At 42.5% G+C, this 15,974-nt stretch overlaps 1 protein-coding gene across 1 annotated transcript in view; it reads left to right on the top strand.

Moving 5' to 3' along the window:
* DGKQ (diacylglycerol kinase theta) overlaps positions 1 to 15,974 on the top strand; it is an 88,304-nt gene that overhangs the window by 30,180 nt on the left and 42,150 nt on the right. Inside the window, 4 exon segments of the mRNA XM_424953.8 lie at positions 3,398 to 3,483; positions 4,202 to 4,327; positions 5,357 to 5,510; positions 15,535 to 15,603. Of these exon segments, the coding sequence (XP_424953.3) occupies positions 3,398 to 3,483; positions 4,202 to 4,327; positions 5,357 to 5,510; positions 15,535 to 15,603 (435 nt within the window).

Raw genomic sequence — 15,974 nt, 5'->3', positions numbered from 1 at the left:
TCTGCTTTTATCTGGTGAGTTGCATAACAAATCTGAAATTTGTTCTACAGATGAATTGGAATCTGTCACTTAATACAGTTACCATGTGAGCTGGCTGCTTTAGTGGGATGCAAGGAGCAGAGTCTTTTCCCGTGACCCATTGTAATTAGCTTTTGAAACTGGTGTGGGACATGAAATAAACCAACAATTTGGAAGGAAATTTTTCTCTAGCTGTGTCTTCTTAACTCTTGGAAATAGCTTTAGCTTAGTGATCTGTTTTAGTTCAAGCTTTCTAAATTTTGCCTTCATCTTAAGATCTTAATTATGTTGTATTACCTTTGTACCTGTTGCAAGTGAATATGTTTCTTTCAGAGGTTTCCAATTAATATGTGAAATCACATTACAGTGAGGTAATACAGATGTGTAGACATTTTTTCTAGTTCACTGAAGATTCTGAATTATGTTCCGTGGATTCAACAGATTGTTATTGTTTTGCATGGTGTGACTTTGCAGTTCCATGTTCTGAATACCAATAGCTCTGCAACTTTTGTTTCTTTGGCTTTCCAAAAATGTAGTTCAGTTGAGGTTAGTAACATGTACCAAAAAGAAATAATGCTTTCTTTCCTCTCCAAAAGTGCTTCTAGAATTTGTTTTAAAAGTCAGCTTTCAAATACCAATGTAGATGTTCGACTTTCTCCCTTTTTTGCTGATTTGTAATGACTGTGCCTAATAGTACAAGTCTGCTGTTGGTTATGATGTTCTCCTCTGATGCTGAGGTTTGAAGAATTTTTCTCGGAAAACTTGGTGTCACTAAGACGGAAAGTGCTGCTAACATGAGGTTACTTTTTCTAAGCAAATGGCTGACGTAGCTGGATGCACCTTTAAAACAATTGGCATAGGTTGCATGAGGCTCTCCATGTCTTGCAGTATCTTTTTTTGGTTTTGTGGTTTTATTTTAAAGGAAAGCTATCAGACAAATCCTCCTCACCGTTTTTGTGTGATAGGGCATCTGTTTTCATAAACCAATATATATATATGTTAACTTCTGACAGGATTGATTCATAAGCTTCGTAGGCAAAAAATATATATATTTGGTATCCAATCTCTACTGACAGTAATTGCTTTGGATAGCTGTTCTTGCTGTAGAATTCACTAAAAACTCTTCAGCCTGGACTGAGAGTGCTGGATGTTCCATTTCCTTTTCTTTGCCAGAAGGCATGGAAATAAAAGAGGAAAAAAGAGACTAACACATACATTTGTCAATCTTGCTTGCTTTATAATAGTTTATTTCTAAGCGTCAGCCAGGAACAGTAAATTGTGATCTTCTACTTAATGAATGGGTTTTATTTATTTCCTGAGGAGCGTGGGTAGTATTTTAAAGGTTGTCCTGTCAAGTTTATATTTCTGAAATACATTCACAGCACTTCCGTGATAAAGTTGAGCAGAAAACCTCCTGCTATGACTTAAAGAACTGTGTGGGTTATGGAAGTGCTGCTAAAGATAGAACTGGTAGGCGTGCTGATTTGAATCGATCTTTACTTATGAACAACCCTACCTTTCCCATCAGTGGGATTGCTGCCTTAAGGGTTCGACTCCTGTGACGCTCCTACCCTTCACACGCACGCATTTTCTTTCTAGTTGTGAGTGGAGGTTGGTGTCGGTAGCATCACGGGATAAAATAATTGAAAAACCTTCTGTATTCCCACCCATGATAGCGGAGGGCAGCGTGTGTTTGTGTTGGCAGAGTTAATGATACAAAAAAAGTTTTCATTAATTCCTTGGAGCCATGATCTGATCTACAGAAACTTCTGCCGTTAGCAAAGCCACGACTCAAAGCCACCTAGCTTTCCTACTGCCTGAATTTATTCAGCAATAAAATATGCCTGTTCTGTCTATGAGCATGGTGTAGGGGGAAGCATGAGCTGAGGAGGAGCTGTGCCACAGCTCAGGTAAGATGGCTGAGCTGCAGAAAGGTCCCCAGGATGAGAACTGCCCGTGAGCATTCATTGTTCGGATGGCGAGCTGTGCTGCAGCATGGTGGCAGATGATGTCTTTCTTCGGGGCTGGAGTAACACAGTGTTAGTGTGACCACCTTTCCTAGAGCTTGGAGAGCTCTTTCAAAATGAGGTGTTACACTTCAGGAAACTGAATACTGTGTTCAGGATGCTTCCTGGTAGCATAGATAACATTCACAGTTCTGCCTTTCAGTCTTCAGGTGACACTCTTCAGACTATTGCAGCATGCTTGGATCGATCACCTGTTCTACAGGGAAAAAAATAACATTTGGAGGATCTTGACTCTTACCCCTTGCTTTTGTTTACTTCACCAAGAGGTTGGATGCCTTCCCAGAGCACTTGTGTAGGCAAGTCTTTAAAAAGCAGCTAGTGATAGGTATCTTTTTCATACATCCGTGTGTCTTCCTTAGAGAACTGTCCTAGCTTTTGCAATAATGAAGCTAGATAGTGAGGTCTTTTAGCTGTTTTTTGTGGCTTTTTTAAGCTGTTTTAGCTGTTTTTTTTTCCTGTGTACTCTTTTCTTTCACGTCTGATATATCAAGCTAGATTTTAAGAAGTAAAGAAACCTACCCCACACTCTCAGGCTTGACTACAACTTCTGGCTGAAGTATCTCAGGTATTTTGGAAGGCAGTGTGAAGCTTACTTAAGAGAAGGCTCCAAGAAAAAGTAGCATTTTCCTTTTCCTGACAACAAAACAGTGATTTACAGTATGCTGCCACAGCTTAGATGGATCTCTAGGGTGAATGTACCTGTTTGTTCTGATTGAGTTTAAAATTCAGTGCTCAGTGTGTCATCCAGTAATGAAGAGAATTCATTTCCTGAGCAAGTGAGGCATTCAGGCCACTGTACTCTGCCCAAGAAGGTAGCCCCCTCATGTGGTGGGGCTCCATTGTGTTTGGGAAGGGTTTGGAGCACACTTTCAGGAAGATAATGTACATTAGGATCAACACCTGATGTTCAGATGCAGAACTTTCTGTACCTGCTTCTAACATCAAGTTTTTTGGGTTTGATTAAATCAGAGTAGACTTCAGGAGTGATAATACGACAACAGGCAGCTCTTCCCATGAAAAGGTGATACAAAGCTGTAATAAGCCAAACAGTTGCTACAAATTCAGCTTGCTGTATGGAAGACAGAAGGCAATTAGTAGTTATCAGCAAAGTTAGCTCAGCCTTTTCTCATATTTGCTGCATTAATTTAACACAAAGGAAATGGAGCAACACTCAGGGTAGTGCTGGTAATCTTTCACTGCCTGTCTTTGCTGAATAGAAAAGAGTATGAAGGGATGAAAATATGTTGCAGAAAGGTACTGGAGGACGTATAGGATAGAGGAAGGAAGGAGCAGAGGAGCTGCAGAAAGCGAAGGACTCTAACTTAGAGATTTTCTTGTTTTCATCTTTTCAGTCTGTGAGCTGCATGTCCACACAGATTGCATCCTGTTTGTTTGTAGTGACTGCCGGCAGTGTCACCAGGATGGGCACCAGGACCACGTAAGTGTCAGCTTGTCTGCTGCAGAAACTGCTCACACATTTTCACTGCAAAAATAGGGTTTAGAGGTGTGGGAGTCCTCACCACTTTGTTGTTTCCTGGGTGGGGTGGTTTTTTTTTTTTTTTTTTGCATAGGCTGACAGTTAACAAAGCTCTTTTGCAGCCTGTAATCTGTATACAAAGACTTGTGGCTGTGAAATGTGTTGCAGATAGTGAGATGAACATAGATTCTTGGGGCTTACGGAAGTCTTGCTGAAAAGTCTGTGCAGTGTATGCAGTGTCCTAATTAAGAGCTGAAACCAGTATATGGCATCTTTCTAAATACTTACATTGTAAAAGCTGGTATGAAGTTATGTTTTACCTGAGGAGTAAGCTGTTCCCTGGTGAACATTATGACATTCCCGTCTTCCTGCAGTCTATCAGAGATGAGACTTCCTGACTTCCCACTGTCCAATATATGTGCAGCACTACTCTTCCAGGACTTATTTTTTTGACTTTAAGAATGTTTAGTGTTGGTGGACTGCAAAGATAAAGCAGTGTGTGATAAATGTTTGGGTAGTTTGATAAGTTCTTTCTATGAAATATAAGATCGTTGAGGGTCTTACTTTCCCTCCAGATCTGCTTTCTTAGAGCTTTTTGAATTACTCATTTTAAACTAGGTTGAAGGTGTTTCTGTAGCTGTTGTCAGATGTAACGCTAAGCTGTGATGTTTCCTACCAGGACACTTACCATCACCACTGGAGGGAGGGAAACCTTCCCTCAGGAGCTCGTTGTGAAGTTTGCAAAAAAACCTGTGGCTCTTCCGAGGTGCTGTCTGGCATGAGATGTGAATGGTGTGGCATGCTGGTACGTTGTGCTGTTGAGTATATTTGTGGGAACCAGATATATTTTTATATATAGAAAATGTGTGCATATATTAAATACTTGCGTGTGTGTGTGTATATGTATCAGTTGGTGCCATGCCTGCCCATAGCAGGGGAGTTTAAGCTAGATGATCCTTAAGGTTCCTTCCAACCTATTTATGAAATGGGAAGAAAACATTTTGGTTTTTTGTTTCCTGTTAGCCACTAGAATGAGCAGTTTGCAAAATCAAGGTTAAACTTCATGCATGAACAATGGAATTAAAATTGAACGGAGCCTAACTTATCATTTAAAATGGAAGCCTGATGCTATGCCATATTCCAGATATTGTTTGAATCATTTATTTATTTACTTATTTTAAAAGTGTTTTTTTTTTTTTTTTGTATTTGGAATCTGATTCACGATTTCTGAGGTGGCAGGAGCTGTCTGCAAGCAGCCGCACAAACGTGGCGTGCAGCACAGCCAGTTACAGGGCATGCATGTTCAACAGTAGTGGAGGATCTAGGACAATTAAAAAGGCAGAAACAAGCCAGGTGTGTCTTGGAATAGAACTCCAAACACATCTTACCCCAGAATTTTGCAAGCTAGTACTTGCCAGCAAGTTGCTTGTATGCTTACACTAATAGCAGGTTACTGCTATTTAAAAGTTCTTCAGTTTAAGCTGTCTGCCTTTCTCACACACCCCAGGAAGTGCCCATGTAGAACAGAAAACCATGGCCTGAAACCAAAATTTAAATTTTTCCAGATACCTGCTTGAAAATTACTAGATTGTAACAGAGCAGATTCGTTACGCTTGTAGTTTCTTCACTTGCTGAAACTTCCCATTGTTCCTTGTTTAATGACTTAATGGAACAGATTAAAATCTAGGGTGAAAAAATGACCAAAGCAAGTGATTTACAAAAGGTCTGTAGACATCCTAGCCAAATTTTCTGCCACTGCAGAGCACATTTTGTAATATACATGTTTGCTTTCTTGGTGTTTCGGAAAATGTTTAACCGATGCTCCTGTTGATAGGCTCATGCTGCTTGCTATGTAGTTGTCACACCAGAGTGCACCTTTGGAAGATTAAGGAGTATGATTCTTCCTCCAAGCTGCGTGCAGTTATTTTCTCGCAACTTCAGCAAACTGCACTGTTTTCGAATATCAGAAAACCTGCAAACGGAATCAGGTAAAAGCTTTCAAAGTTGTGTGCAGCTAATTGATGTGTGTGCTTAACCTACTGTTTTAGTCCTATAGGAGCCTATGATTGCTGATTTTTGCTGATTCGGTGGTAATACTGTAACTTTTTGCTGATGTGATGGACGGGGTAGAGATTGTAAATGCATGGTGTGCAAACTGCTGAACCTTCTGTTTGCTGTCTCAGGGCAATTGGAAAGCTGCTCTTTCAATAGTAAGCATACAGGAAGTAAAAATCTAAACTCAAAAAATTTTCTTAGCAGACTATTGTTGTGATCAACACTTGCTGATATACTTGCTTTTTATTGAGCTTGTGATAGGTAAGAATATTGTTATTTGCCTCTCTTATTTGCCCTTCTAGGACATCTGTGCTGAAAGTCATGTATTTAGCAGGGTAATGTTCTGCTGCCATCTAGAGTGTATGTTTGTTTAACAGCTCTGTAGGATCAAGGGAATTCTTTTGAACCACTGAAGTATTTTTTGATTGATATTTTGATTCTGTTTCTGAATACAATATACAAGGTAGGTAAAGTATAGGTCTTGAAAGTCAAATGTTTGCAACTGCTCTTTTCTCAGCCTGATGGGCTGTTCTTGAGCTTTCTCCTTTGAAGTCCTTTCTAGGATTGTGTTTAGTGTGCTCGTTGGCAGTTGTGTGCTAGTAGGTGCCATGTGCTGGCATACTCAGAAGGTACAGCAGCAGTGATGCTACTGCAGGAGGTACATGACCCCAAGCCTACATAGTATACATACACTGAAGTGACCTATAAAAGTGTCCTGGGCCAGAGGGAGTCTTACGTGGCCTGTTTGTTGATGGGCCTGATTTTTCTCAGTGAATTATTTGTAATGAATTTGCTTCCTCACTAGGGGAAGGTGAAGTACAGTACATACTTGGAAGTAATGCAGTCTTTAGTTCCTCCAACTTAATACCAGAAATAAATAATCCAGATGAGCTCATTTATATTAGGAAAGTCCTTATGAATCTTGGTTTGTGTGTGCTGTTTGGTATTTGACAAGTTTCCCAAAAGCTGTAGTGAAGGAACATTTATGTTATTATTAACAAAAGTTAATCAAGAGGATTTTACACGGTCTGTTTTGGTATGATGCCTGTGATATTAAACAAGTTTATCTTTTAAACAGTGGTGTACTCTTTTAGTTTGACAGATTTAAGCTCTTTTTTTATTTTTAATTTGTAAATCACTTCTAAATAAAACTTGAATACAGACCAGCATGGGAGAGAGCATCCAAGGTTATAGCTGTGCTTTCTAGTTTCTTCTTCATTATTTTAAGTGATGGAAGGGAAAGATTTTCACTTCAGTGTATAGGGTAGTTGTTAGCCATGCCAATTTTATTATACACATTCATGTTTATTGAAGTAATAATGTTGTTTGCGTTCCTTTAATTAAAATGTACATCTGGTACTTTGAATCAGAAGAATGCTGTGTCCATCAGTCGTTAGCTGGGGGGGAAGGGGAGGTACCCTGGTGCTCTTCTACAGTAATGCTGTGTGGATGGATTGGTCAGCTGTCAGTTTGCCCTCAGAGACCCTGTCATCCCAAGCCTAATGCTGAATCAGGTGATGTGAGATCGCTGGTCTTTGTTAACCTGGATTCATCTCTGCTGGCTCCTCTGCATTGCTTTTCAGTATGGGGACTGTTAAGTAGGATCTGATGTGATTAGCCTGTTGCCCAGAATTACAAAGGTAAATCAGCATTTTCTCTGGCTTCAGGAGAGGCCTTCACTTTGAGAGTAGATGGAGGCACACGCAACTCACAGGGGATGATGGTCTTTATGGAGGAGAAGAAAAGAGCATGATACTGTAATGGTACCACACCATGCAATGAGAGGGGAAACGCCATGTAATCGTATGTTAAATTCCATTTGAGACTGAAGTTTCCTACATGCCATTCCATGCCTGCCCCACAGGTCTCCTGCCTTAGTGTATTTCAGAAGTGTTCAAAGAACTTCATTACAACAGTTTCATGACGCTGTTTGTATAGATTTCCCTGCTATCCAGACTGAGAAAAAATCATAAAAGAAAGATATCAGCTCTTTTCCATCTAAGCTGAGAAAAATAGGAGGATAGGGAGCAGTCAGGAATTATTTATTTTCAAGTTTGATTTTGCTTGAAGTGAAATTGTAGAAAGCATTCTAGTTTGAAACTTATCTGTATGTCACTTAAAACAAGAAAAGTATTTTAGTGCTTTTGTATTGAAGAAAAAGGTACATAAAAAAACCCAAGTGCATTACTGTTGGCTGTTCTTGCTGTCTGTTCAAGCATTAACCAAATGTTCTGTAGGTTACTTGGTCTCCACTTCAGGGCTCCTGCTGAGTACTGTTCTTCACGTGTTGCAATTCTGCTTCTTGGAAGGATTTCCTCCATTAGGATTCTGATTTCCCTAACGCCTTTATTGGTCTGAAGTTCTACCTTAATGCTTTTGTGTTTTTGTTTTTCATGTTTTGTTTTTTTTCCCCCTTATTTTGTTCCCCAATCTCCCTCCTTCTGCCTCCAAGTCTATCTCTAGGTCTGTTATTCATAGTATCACAGAATGGCCCAGGTTGGAAGGGGCCTCAAGGATCATGAAGCTCCAACCCCCCCACCACAGGAAGGGTCACCAACCTCCCCATTTAATACTAGACCAAGCTGCCCAGGGCCCCATCCAACCTGGCCTTGAACACCTCCATGGATGGGGCATCCACAGCCTCCCTGGGCAGCCTGTTCCAGCACCTCACCACTCTCATAGTAAAGAACTTCCCCCTGACATTCAAACTAAATCTTCCCTCCCTCGACTTAAAACCATTTTCCTTTGTCCTGTTATTATCTGCCCTTTCAAAGAGTTTATAAAGTTATTATCTGACTTGTAGCCCAATCAAGACTGGCTGAGAATTTCAACTGGTGGGAGGATAAAAACCACAATATCATCAGTACATTGGTTTGGCCTTTGTGGCTGTCATGGTTGTGTAATTTTGCTATTGGTACTCCACATCATAACATCATGGACAAAAGAGAAGAAGAACTACGTATCCCAGAGGACCTCACGGTCAGAGAAGGAAGATACACCACGGAAAATATGTCATCTGCTTGTACATGGTCTTTTTCGCTTTCGCTTGCTGCCAGGGAGAGGAGTGGGTGTGCTTCCAAGCCGTGAGCCTTCATCAAGTAGGGCTTTCGGTTTTGGAAACTCTCACTCTCTCTCTCTCTTTCTCTCTCTCTCCCTCGTTCTCTCTCTCTCTCGCTCTTTCGCTCTCTCTCTCATTTCATTTGATTTATTATCCTTACTTCCAATTAGATTGTATTATATCGTGTCATCTTGCATTCCGACATCATAGTTAGTAAAATAAGTACTCCTTCTTAGATTGTTGCCGCTGCTCTTTTTTTTTTTTGGGAAGCCAGGGGGCCTGCAAGCCTACTGCCCCCGTGTCACGGGCACAGAATTATCTAGATAACTCCGTGACAGATTTTCGGTGGAGAATGCAGGCAATCTGAAGCTTTTAACGTTAGTAGGAAAAAGGATTTCTTTAAGCCAGAGACTGCAAGACTACAAGGCATTGCTAGTGTGACCTTCATAGATTAGATTATAGACTGGGCAGTCCACAAAACTCCGGACACTGTACCGAGTGGTTTCCTTTTGTTGTTTTTTTTCCCCCTCACTTTAGCAGTTACCAGCTATGAGCTTGCTCTTTATTGTAGGAGCACTGTATAAGGGATTAAAAGCTATCATGTTCTTTGCCAGCTAATGGCCTATAATTAACATCATGATTTCTAGCTGTGGAATTGTGTTCATATGCAACCAAATAAGGGCACTGATGGAGGCACCTGCCTGGTGCCTTTATGCAATGTTGTATAATCTGAATTTTGAGACTTTCAAACCGGTTTCCAGGCTTCCCTCTCAGTTTGTCGCACGTTTTTCGAATACCGAGCTAGTGCTCATACTTGTGTGCATGTTATCAATGTCCTTGAATGTATTCCTCTCCATTCGTGCTAAGTGGAAGAAGTCTCCTCCAAGACCAGAGAATGCTGACTGGCAGGGAATATGGAGAGGTTTAGGAAGAATCTTAGAAGTGTGGGGACCCGCCATGTCATGGGAGTTCACTCTTGAACATCTGTGGGATCCCGAGAAACTGAGTCAGCATTTGAGTCAGGGATGGTGCGGCTTAGATAGATCAAAGGAGGTATGGCTTATTTGGGGCTTGGCTTGTGCCTAATGTGCTCTGTATAATACTATTCTGGAGAGAGAGAGTTTCCGAGCTGAGGTGCAAGCCAAAGGTGGAAATCTTCAAGTAAAACCTGATCTGTCACAGCAGACACCAGTAACAGTGTCAGTAGCCCCTGCGGAAGGCAAGAAATGGAAGCAGGTGTCTTCGCGTCTAGAGCGAAAAAAAGAAGAAGAAGTGGAGGAGGAGGTAGAGGAAGATCCAGGCGAGGGGACTTCCTCAGAACCAAGAAAGGCAAAAGCAAAAACCAAGAGGCATGGAGGGGAGAACGATGAAGAGATCTCTCTTACTGTTCGTCGACCTCTGAAGATGGCTGAAATCCAAAGCTCAAGAAGGGAGTTTACATGACGTCCAAATGAAACTCTTGTCACCTGGTTGCTTTGCTGTTGGAATGGTGGGGCCAGTAGCTTGTCTCTAGATGGTAATGAAGCCCACCAACTAGGAGACATTGCCAGAGACAAATCTATTGACAGAGGAATTAGTAGATGTTTGGATGGATCTGTAGCCCTCTGGGAACAAATGTTAATAGCTGTGAGGGAAAGGTATCCCTACAGAGACAGTCTGATGCCCGCGATGAAAACGTGGGATACAATTGAGAAAGGTATCCAGTACTTGAGGAAAATAGCCCTGGTGGAAATGTTATATGACCCTAATTTTGCTCCTAATGATCCACGCCAAAACCATGATCCGGAGAGAGTGAGGACAACACCTGACATATGGCAAAAACTTACAAAGAGCAGCACCAGAAAGATATGCCCCCACACTAGTAGCAACATTCGACAGATATGAGGACCAACAGAGAAGACCCCTAGTTTTCGAATTGATTCTTACACTTCAAAACAATGAACATCTACCCCCAACTCACATTTCCATTTCAGCCGTCTCAGAATTAGCAAGCAGACTGGGTGAAGTACAAGAGCAGGTGTCTCTATTGATTAATTGTGATGAACCCGTAGTAGTATCAGAAACATTTGGCGAAGATCAGGATAAGCAAAGGGGCCTAATGAAAGAACTGATCAAACTAATGAAAATCCAATTAATTAAAGAGGATGGATCCCCCTCCTCACCTGTACCATCAAAAATCTCAGCTATTGAAGGCAAACACTTTCCTGCTGAAGTGAGAAACAGCAGTAGGACTGCCTCGCGTATTGCCTTGTGGCGTTACCTCCGTGACCATGGAGAAGACATGAGGAAGTGGCATGACCAAGATACTCCTGTACTGCGAGCATGGGTGAGAGAATTACAGAACAGACCAACCACCAGTGTAGTTGCTCCAGTTACCACAGGTAATGAAGAGAGGGGCCCTGCCCTCAGTCAGGGGGGGGAGAGGGATAACAGAGTTTATTGGACTGTGTGGATCCGATGGCCTGGCACATTAGAACCACAGAAATATAAGGCACTGGTGGATACCGGTGCACAGTGCACTCTAATGCCCTTGAATCATGAAGGGACAGAATCAGTCCATATTTCTGGAGTGACTGGGGGTTCTCAAGAACTGACTGTGTTGGAGGCCAAAATAAGCCTCACTGGTAAAGACTGGCAAAAACACCCTATTGTGACTGGCCCAGGGGCTCCATGCATACTGGGTATTGATTACCTCAGAAGGGGGCATTTCAAGGATCCTAAGGGGTATCGATGGGCCTTCGGAATAGCTGCTGTAGATACAGGCAACATTAAGCAGCTGTCTGCTTTGCCTGGCCTGTCAGAAGAGCCGTCTGCTGTGGGGTTGCTGCAAGTAAAAGAGCAGCAGGTACCAATTGCCACAAAAGCAGTGCACAGACAGCAGTACCGAACCAACAGGGATTCCTTGCTCCCCATTCATAAGTTGATTTGTCAAGCAGAGAGTTAAGGAGTGATCAGCAGAACCCATTCTCCTTTTAACAGCCCCGTATGGCCATTGCGTAAAGCCAGTGGAGAATGGAGGCTGACGGTAGACTACCACAGCCTGAATGAAGTCACACCCCCGCTGAGTGCTGCCGTGCCAGACATGCTAGAACTCCCATTATGAATTGGAGTCAAAAGCAGCCAAGTGGTATGCCACCATTGACATTGCTAATTCCTTCTTTTCCATTCCTCTGGCCACAGAGTGCAGGCTGCAATTTGCCTTCACCTGGAGGGGCGTTCAGTATACTTGGAACCATTTGCCCCAGGGGTGGAAACACAGCCCAACTATTTGCCATGAATTAATCCAAACTGTATTGGAACAGGGCAGTGCTCTTGAGCATCTGCAATACATTGATGATATTGTTGTGTGGGGCGATACAGCAGAGGGTGTTTTTGATAAAGGAGAGCAAATAATCCAAATTCTTCTGCAAGCTGGTTTTACTATTAAGCGAAGCAAAGTGAAAGGACCTGCCCAGGAGATTCACTTCCTAGGTATAAAGTGGCAAGATGGGTGCCATCACATCCCAGCAGATGTGATCAACAAAATCACTGCCATGTCTCCGCCCACTAATAAGAAAGAGACACAATCTCTTCTGGGTGTAGTGGACTTTTGGAGAATGCATGTTCCAAACTATAGCCTCATTGTAAGCCCCCTGTATCAGGTGACGCGGAAGAAGAATGATTTTATATGGGGTCCTGAACAGCAGCAGGCTTTTGAGCAGATCAAACAGGAGATAGCCCGTACCGTGGCCCTGGGCCCAGTGTGGACAGGACAGGATGTAAAGAACATCCTCTACACTGCTGCTGGAGAGAAAGGTCCCACCTGGAGTTTGTGGCAAAGAACCTTAGGGGAAACCCGAGGCCCACCCCCGGGATTCTGGAGTCGAGCATACAGGGGGTCTGAAGAGTGCTACACCCCAACTGAGAAGGAAATCTTAGCCGCGTATGAGGGGGTTAGGGCTGCTTCCGAAGTAGTCGGTACTGAGACGCAGCTCCTCCTTGCACCTCGATGGCCAGTGCTGAACTGGATGTTTAAAGGAAAGGTTCCCTCCACCCATCACGCTACTGATGCCACTTGGAGCAAGTGGATTGCACTGATTACGCAGCGAGCTTGAATGGGGAACCTCAGTCGCCCAGGAATCTTCGAGGTGATCACGGACTGGCCTGAAGGTAAAAAGTTTGGAGCATCACCAAGAGAAGAGGTATCACATGCTACAGAGGCCCCACCATACAATGAACTACCAGAAAATGAAAAGAAATATGCCCTGTTCACAGATGGATCGTGTCGTATTGTTGGGAAGTATTGCAGATGAAAAGCTGCCGTGTGGAGCCCCATGCGACAAGTTGCAGAGGCCACTGAAGGAAAAGGAGAATCAAGTCAATTTGCAGAGGTAAAGGCTGTCCAACTGGCCTTAGATGTTGCTGAATGGGAGAGGTGGCCAATGCTTTATCTTTATACTGATTCATGGATGGTGGCGAATGCCTTATGGGGGTGGTTACAGCAGTGGGAGCAAAATAACTGGCAATGAAGGGGTAAACCTATTTGGGCTGCTGAACTATGGAAAGATACTGCTGCCCGAATAAAGAATATGGTGGTAAAGGTGCGTCACGTAGATGCTCATGCGCCCAAGATTTGGGCTACTGAAGAACAGAAAAATAACCCTCAGGTAGATCGGGCTGCCAGAATTGAGGTGGCTCAAATAGACTTGGACTGGCAGAACAAGGGTGAATTATTTCTAGCTCGGTGGGCCCATGAGACCTCGGGCCATCAAGGAAGGGATGCAACATATAAGTGGGCTAGAGACCGAGGGGTGGACTTAACTATGGAAGCTATTGCACAAGTTATTCATGACTGTGAAACATGTGCCATAATTAAACAAGCCAGGAGGATGAAACCTCTCTGGGAGGAAGGGCGATTGCAAAAGTATAGATATGGGGAGGCGTGCCAGATTGACTATATCAGCTTGCCACGATCTTGCAGTGGTAAGCGTTACGTGCTCACCATGGTGGAAGCGACCACTGGGTGGCTTGAAACATATGCAGTACCCCATGCTACCACCAGAAACACCATATTAGGTCTGGAGAAACAAGTCCTGTGGCGACATGGCACCCCAGAAAGAATTGATCAGATAATGGGACTCATTTCAAAAATTCTCTTATAAATACTTGGGCCAAAGAACATGGCATTGAATGGATTTATCATACTCCTTATTATGCACCAGCTTCTGGTAAAATTGAATTATACAGTGGGTTGTTAAAAACTATGCTGAAAGCAATGGGTGGTGGAACATTTAAGCACTGGGAGAAGCATCTGGCAGAAGCCACCTGGTTGGTCAACACCAGGGGATCTATCAATCATGATGGTCCTACCCAACCCAGCTCCCTGCATACTGTAGAGGGAGATAAGGTCCCTGTAGTACATGTAAAGAGCATGTTGGGAAAAGCAGTTTGGGTCCTTCCAGCCTCTGGAAAGGGCAAACCTCTCCGTGGAACTGTTTTTGCCCAGGGACCTGGGTCCACTTGGTGGGTGATGCAGAAAGATGGGGATGTTCAATGTGTACCACAAGGGAATTTGATGTTGAGAGAGTACAGTCAGTAGTTCTATGTATACGTATTAAGCATGATATAATGATGTAGAATAATGGGTGGAATGTCATGGTTTTGTAATTTTGCTATTGGTATTCCACATCATAACATCATGGACAAAAGAGAAGAAGAACTACGCATCCCAGAGGACCTCACGGTCAGAGAAGGAAGATACACCACGGAAGATACGTCATCTGGTTGCGCGCAGTCTTTTTCGCTTTCGCTTGCTGCCAGGGAGAGGAGTGGGTGTGCTTCCAAGCCGTGCGCCTTCATCAAGTAGGGCTTTCGGTTTCGGAAACTCTCTCACTCTCTCTCTCTCTTTCTCTCTCTCTCTTTTTCTCTCTCTCTCTCTTTCTCTCTCTCTCCCTCTTTCTCTCTCTCTCTCGCTCTTTCGCTCTCTCTCTCGTTTCATTTGATTTAGTATCCTTACTTTCAATTAGATTGTATTATATCGTGTCATCTTGCATTCCAACATCATAGTTAGTAAAATAAGTTCTCCTTCTTAGATTGTTGCCGCTGCTCTGTTTTTTTCGGGAAGCCAGGGGGGCCTGCAAGCCTACTGCCCCCCTGTCATGGGCACAGAATTATCTAGATAACTCCATGACAGTGGCATACTGCTGCTTCCCTTAGAGCAGAAAATTATATCACTTCTTGGATTTGCAGCAGTTATCTTTCATGGACTGGAGTGTTGGGAATGATAATGTAGTCAGGATGTTAGAATAGAATCTTCATAGAATCAAATTTAAATGTTAGTAGGTTTTCCTCTAATCTTTTCTAAGTATTGTATGTGTGATTGTGCAGGCTCTGTTATAATGGGAGATGTTATCTTCTAGCTTCTAGTGAGAGAGATGAGCTGCTTTAAAAGTCTGCTTCTGGAGCACAGTAGTTTTTCACTTCATGTCTGCAAATTTGTTTTTTCATTTATGGAAATTATAGTATCCATACTTTTGACTAGAAAGCTGCTACTACATCTCCTGCACTGATTTGACAGCATTTGAAACTTACTAATGGAATTACTGTATGTAATTCAGTAATAGGCAAATGTCACAGTCTGAGAAAGGGATGAAATACACTGATTGCAACGTTAGAGCTAACAGTGGAAAGACTTTACATATGCTTTCACTGTAGTTACACAACAGTGCAATGGGTCATGTTTTATTAACGCTTTGTGTAGTATGGATTTCTATTCTAAAATAGGCAGAAGAAAATTAGCTTCTTTCTTCAGGCTGGATTCTTTTGTGTTAACCTTCTATGGAAACCTTAAGCCGCAACTACTTTCATTTACCTAGTTTAGATTAAAGAATCCTCCCTTAAAATCTTTTTTTTTTTCACAGATGAAGGTGATGATGTTGATGGGTCAACACAGGGACCAGCTAAAGATGTCCAAATTTCAACAGATTCAAGTAAGTAGAGTTACAGTAAGTGGTAAATATTCACCTATTTTAGTCTTTAATTCATTTAATCTTAATTTATTTTACTTTATGAAAAATATTAAGTAGGAATTCTTTTTGTGCCAGGTATCAGTTTGAGGTCCAGTACACATCCACGGCTCTTACCATCTCATCTCTGCTTAACTCAGTTATGGAGGTGATCTCAAGTGTGCTTTTATTTCAGTGTTTGAAGCTGGAGTCTCTTGATGACTAATAAGTAAGAGAGCGTGGTTGGCCTTCAGCACTGTATTGGTTTAACCCAAATATGTGGCTGAACTCCACCACAACCGCTGTCTCAATCTCCATCTTTAGAGGAGCAGAGAAAAAATACAGTGGGAAAGGGC

The sequence above is a fragment of the Gallus gallus genome, chromosome Z (genome assembly GCF_016699485.2).
Source record: "Gallus gallus isolate bGalGal1 chromosome Z, bGalGal1.mat.broiler.GRCg7b, whole genome shotgun sequence".
Taxonomy (NCBI): domain Eukaryota; kingdom Metazoa; phylum Chordata; class Aves; order Galliformes; family Phasianidae; genus Gallus; species Gallus gallus.
The sequence above is the reverse complement of the archived record's forward strand: the minus strand, read 5'-3'. Positions and strand labels throughout refer to the sequence as shown.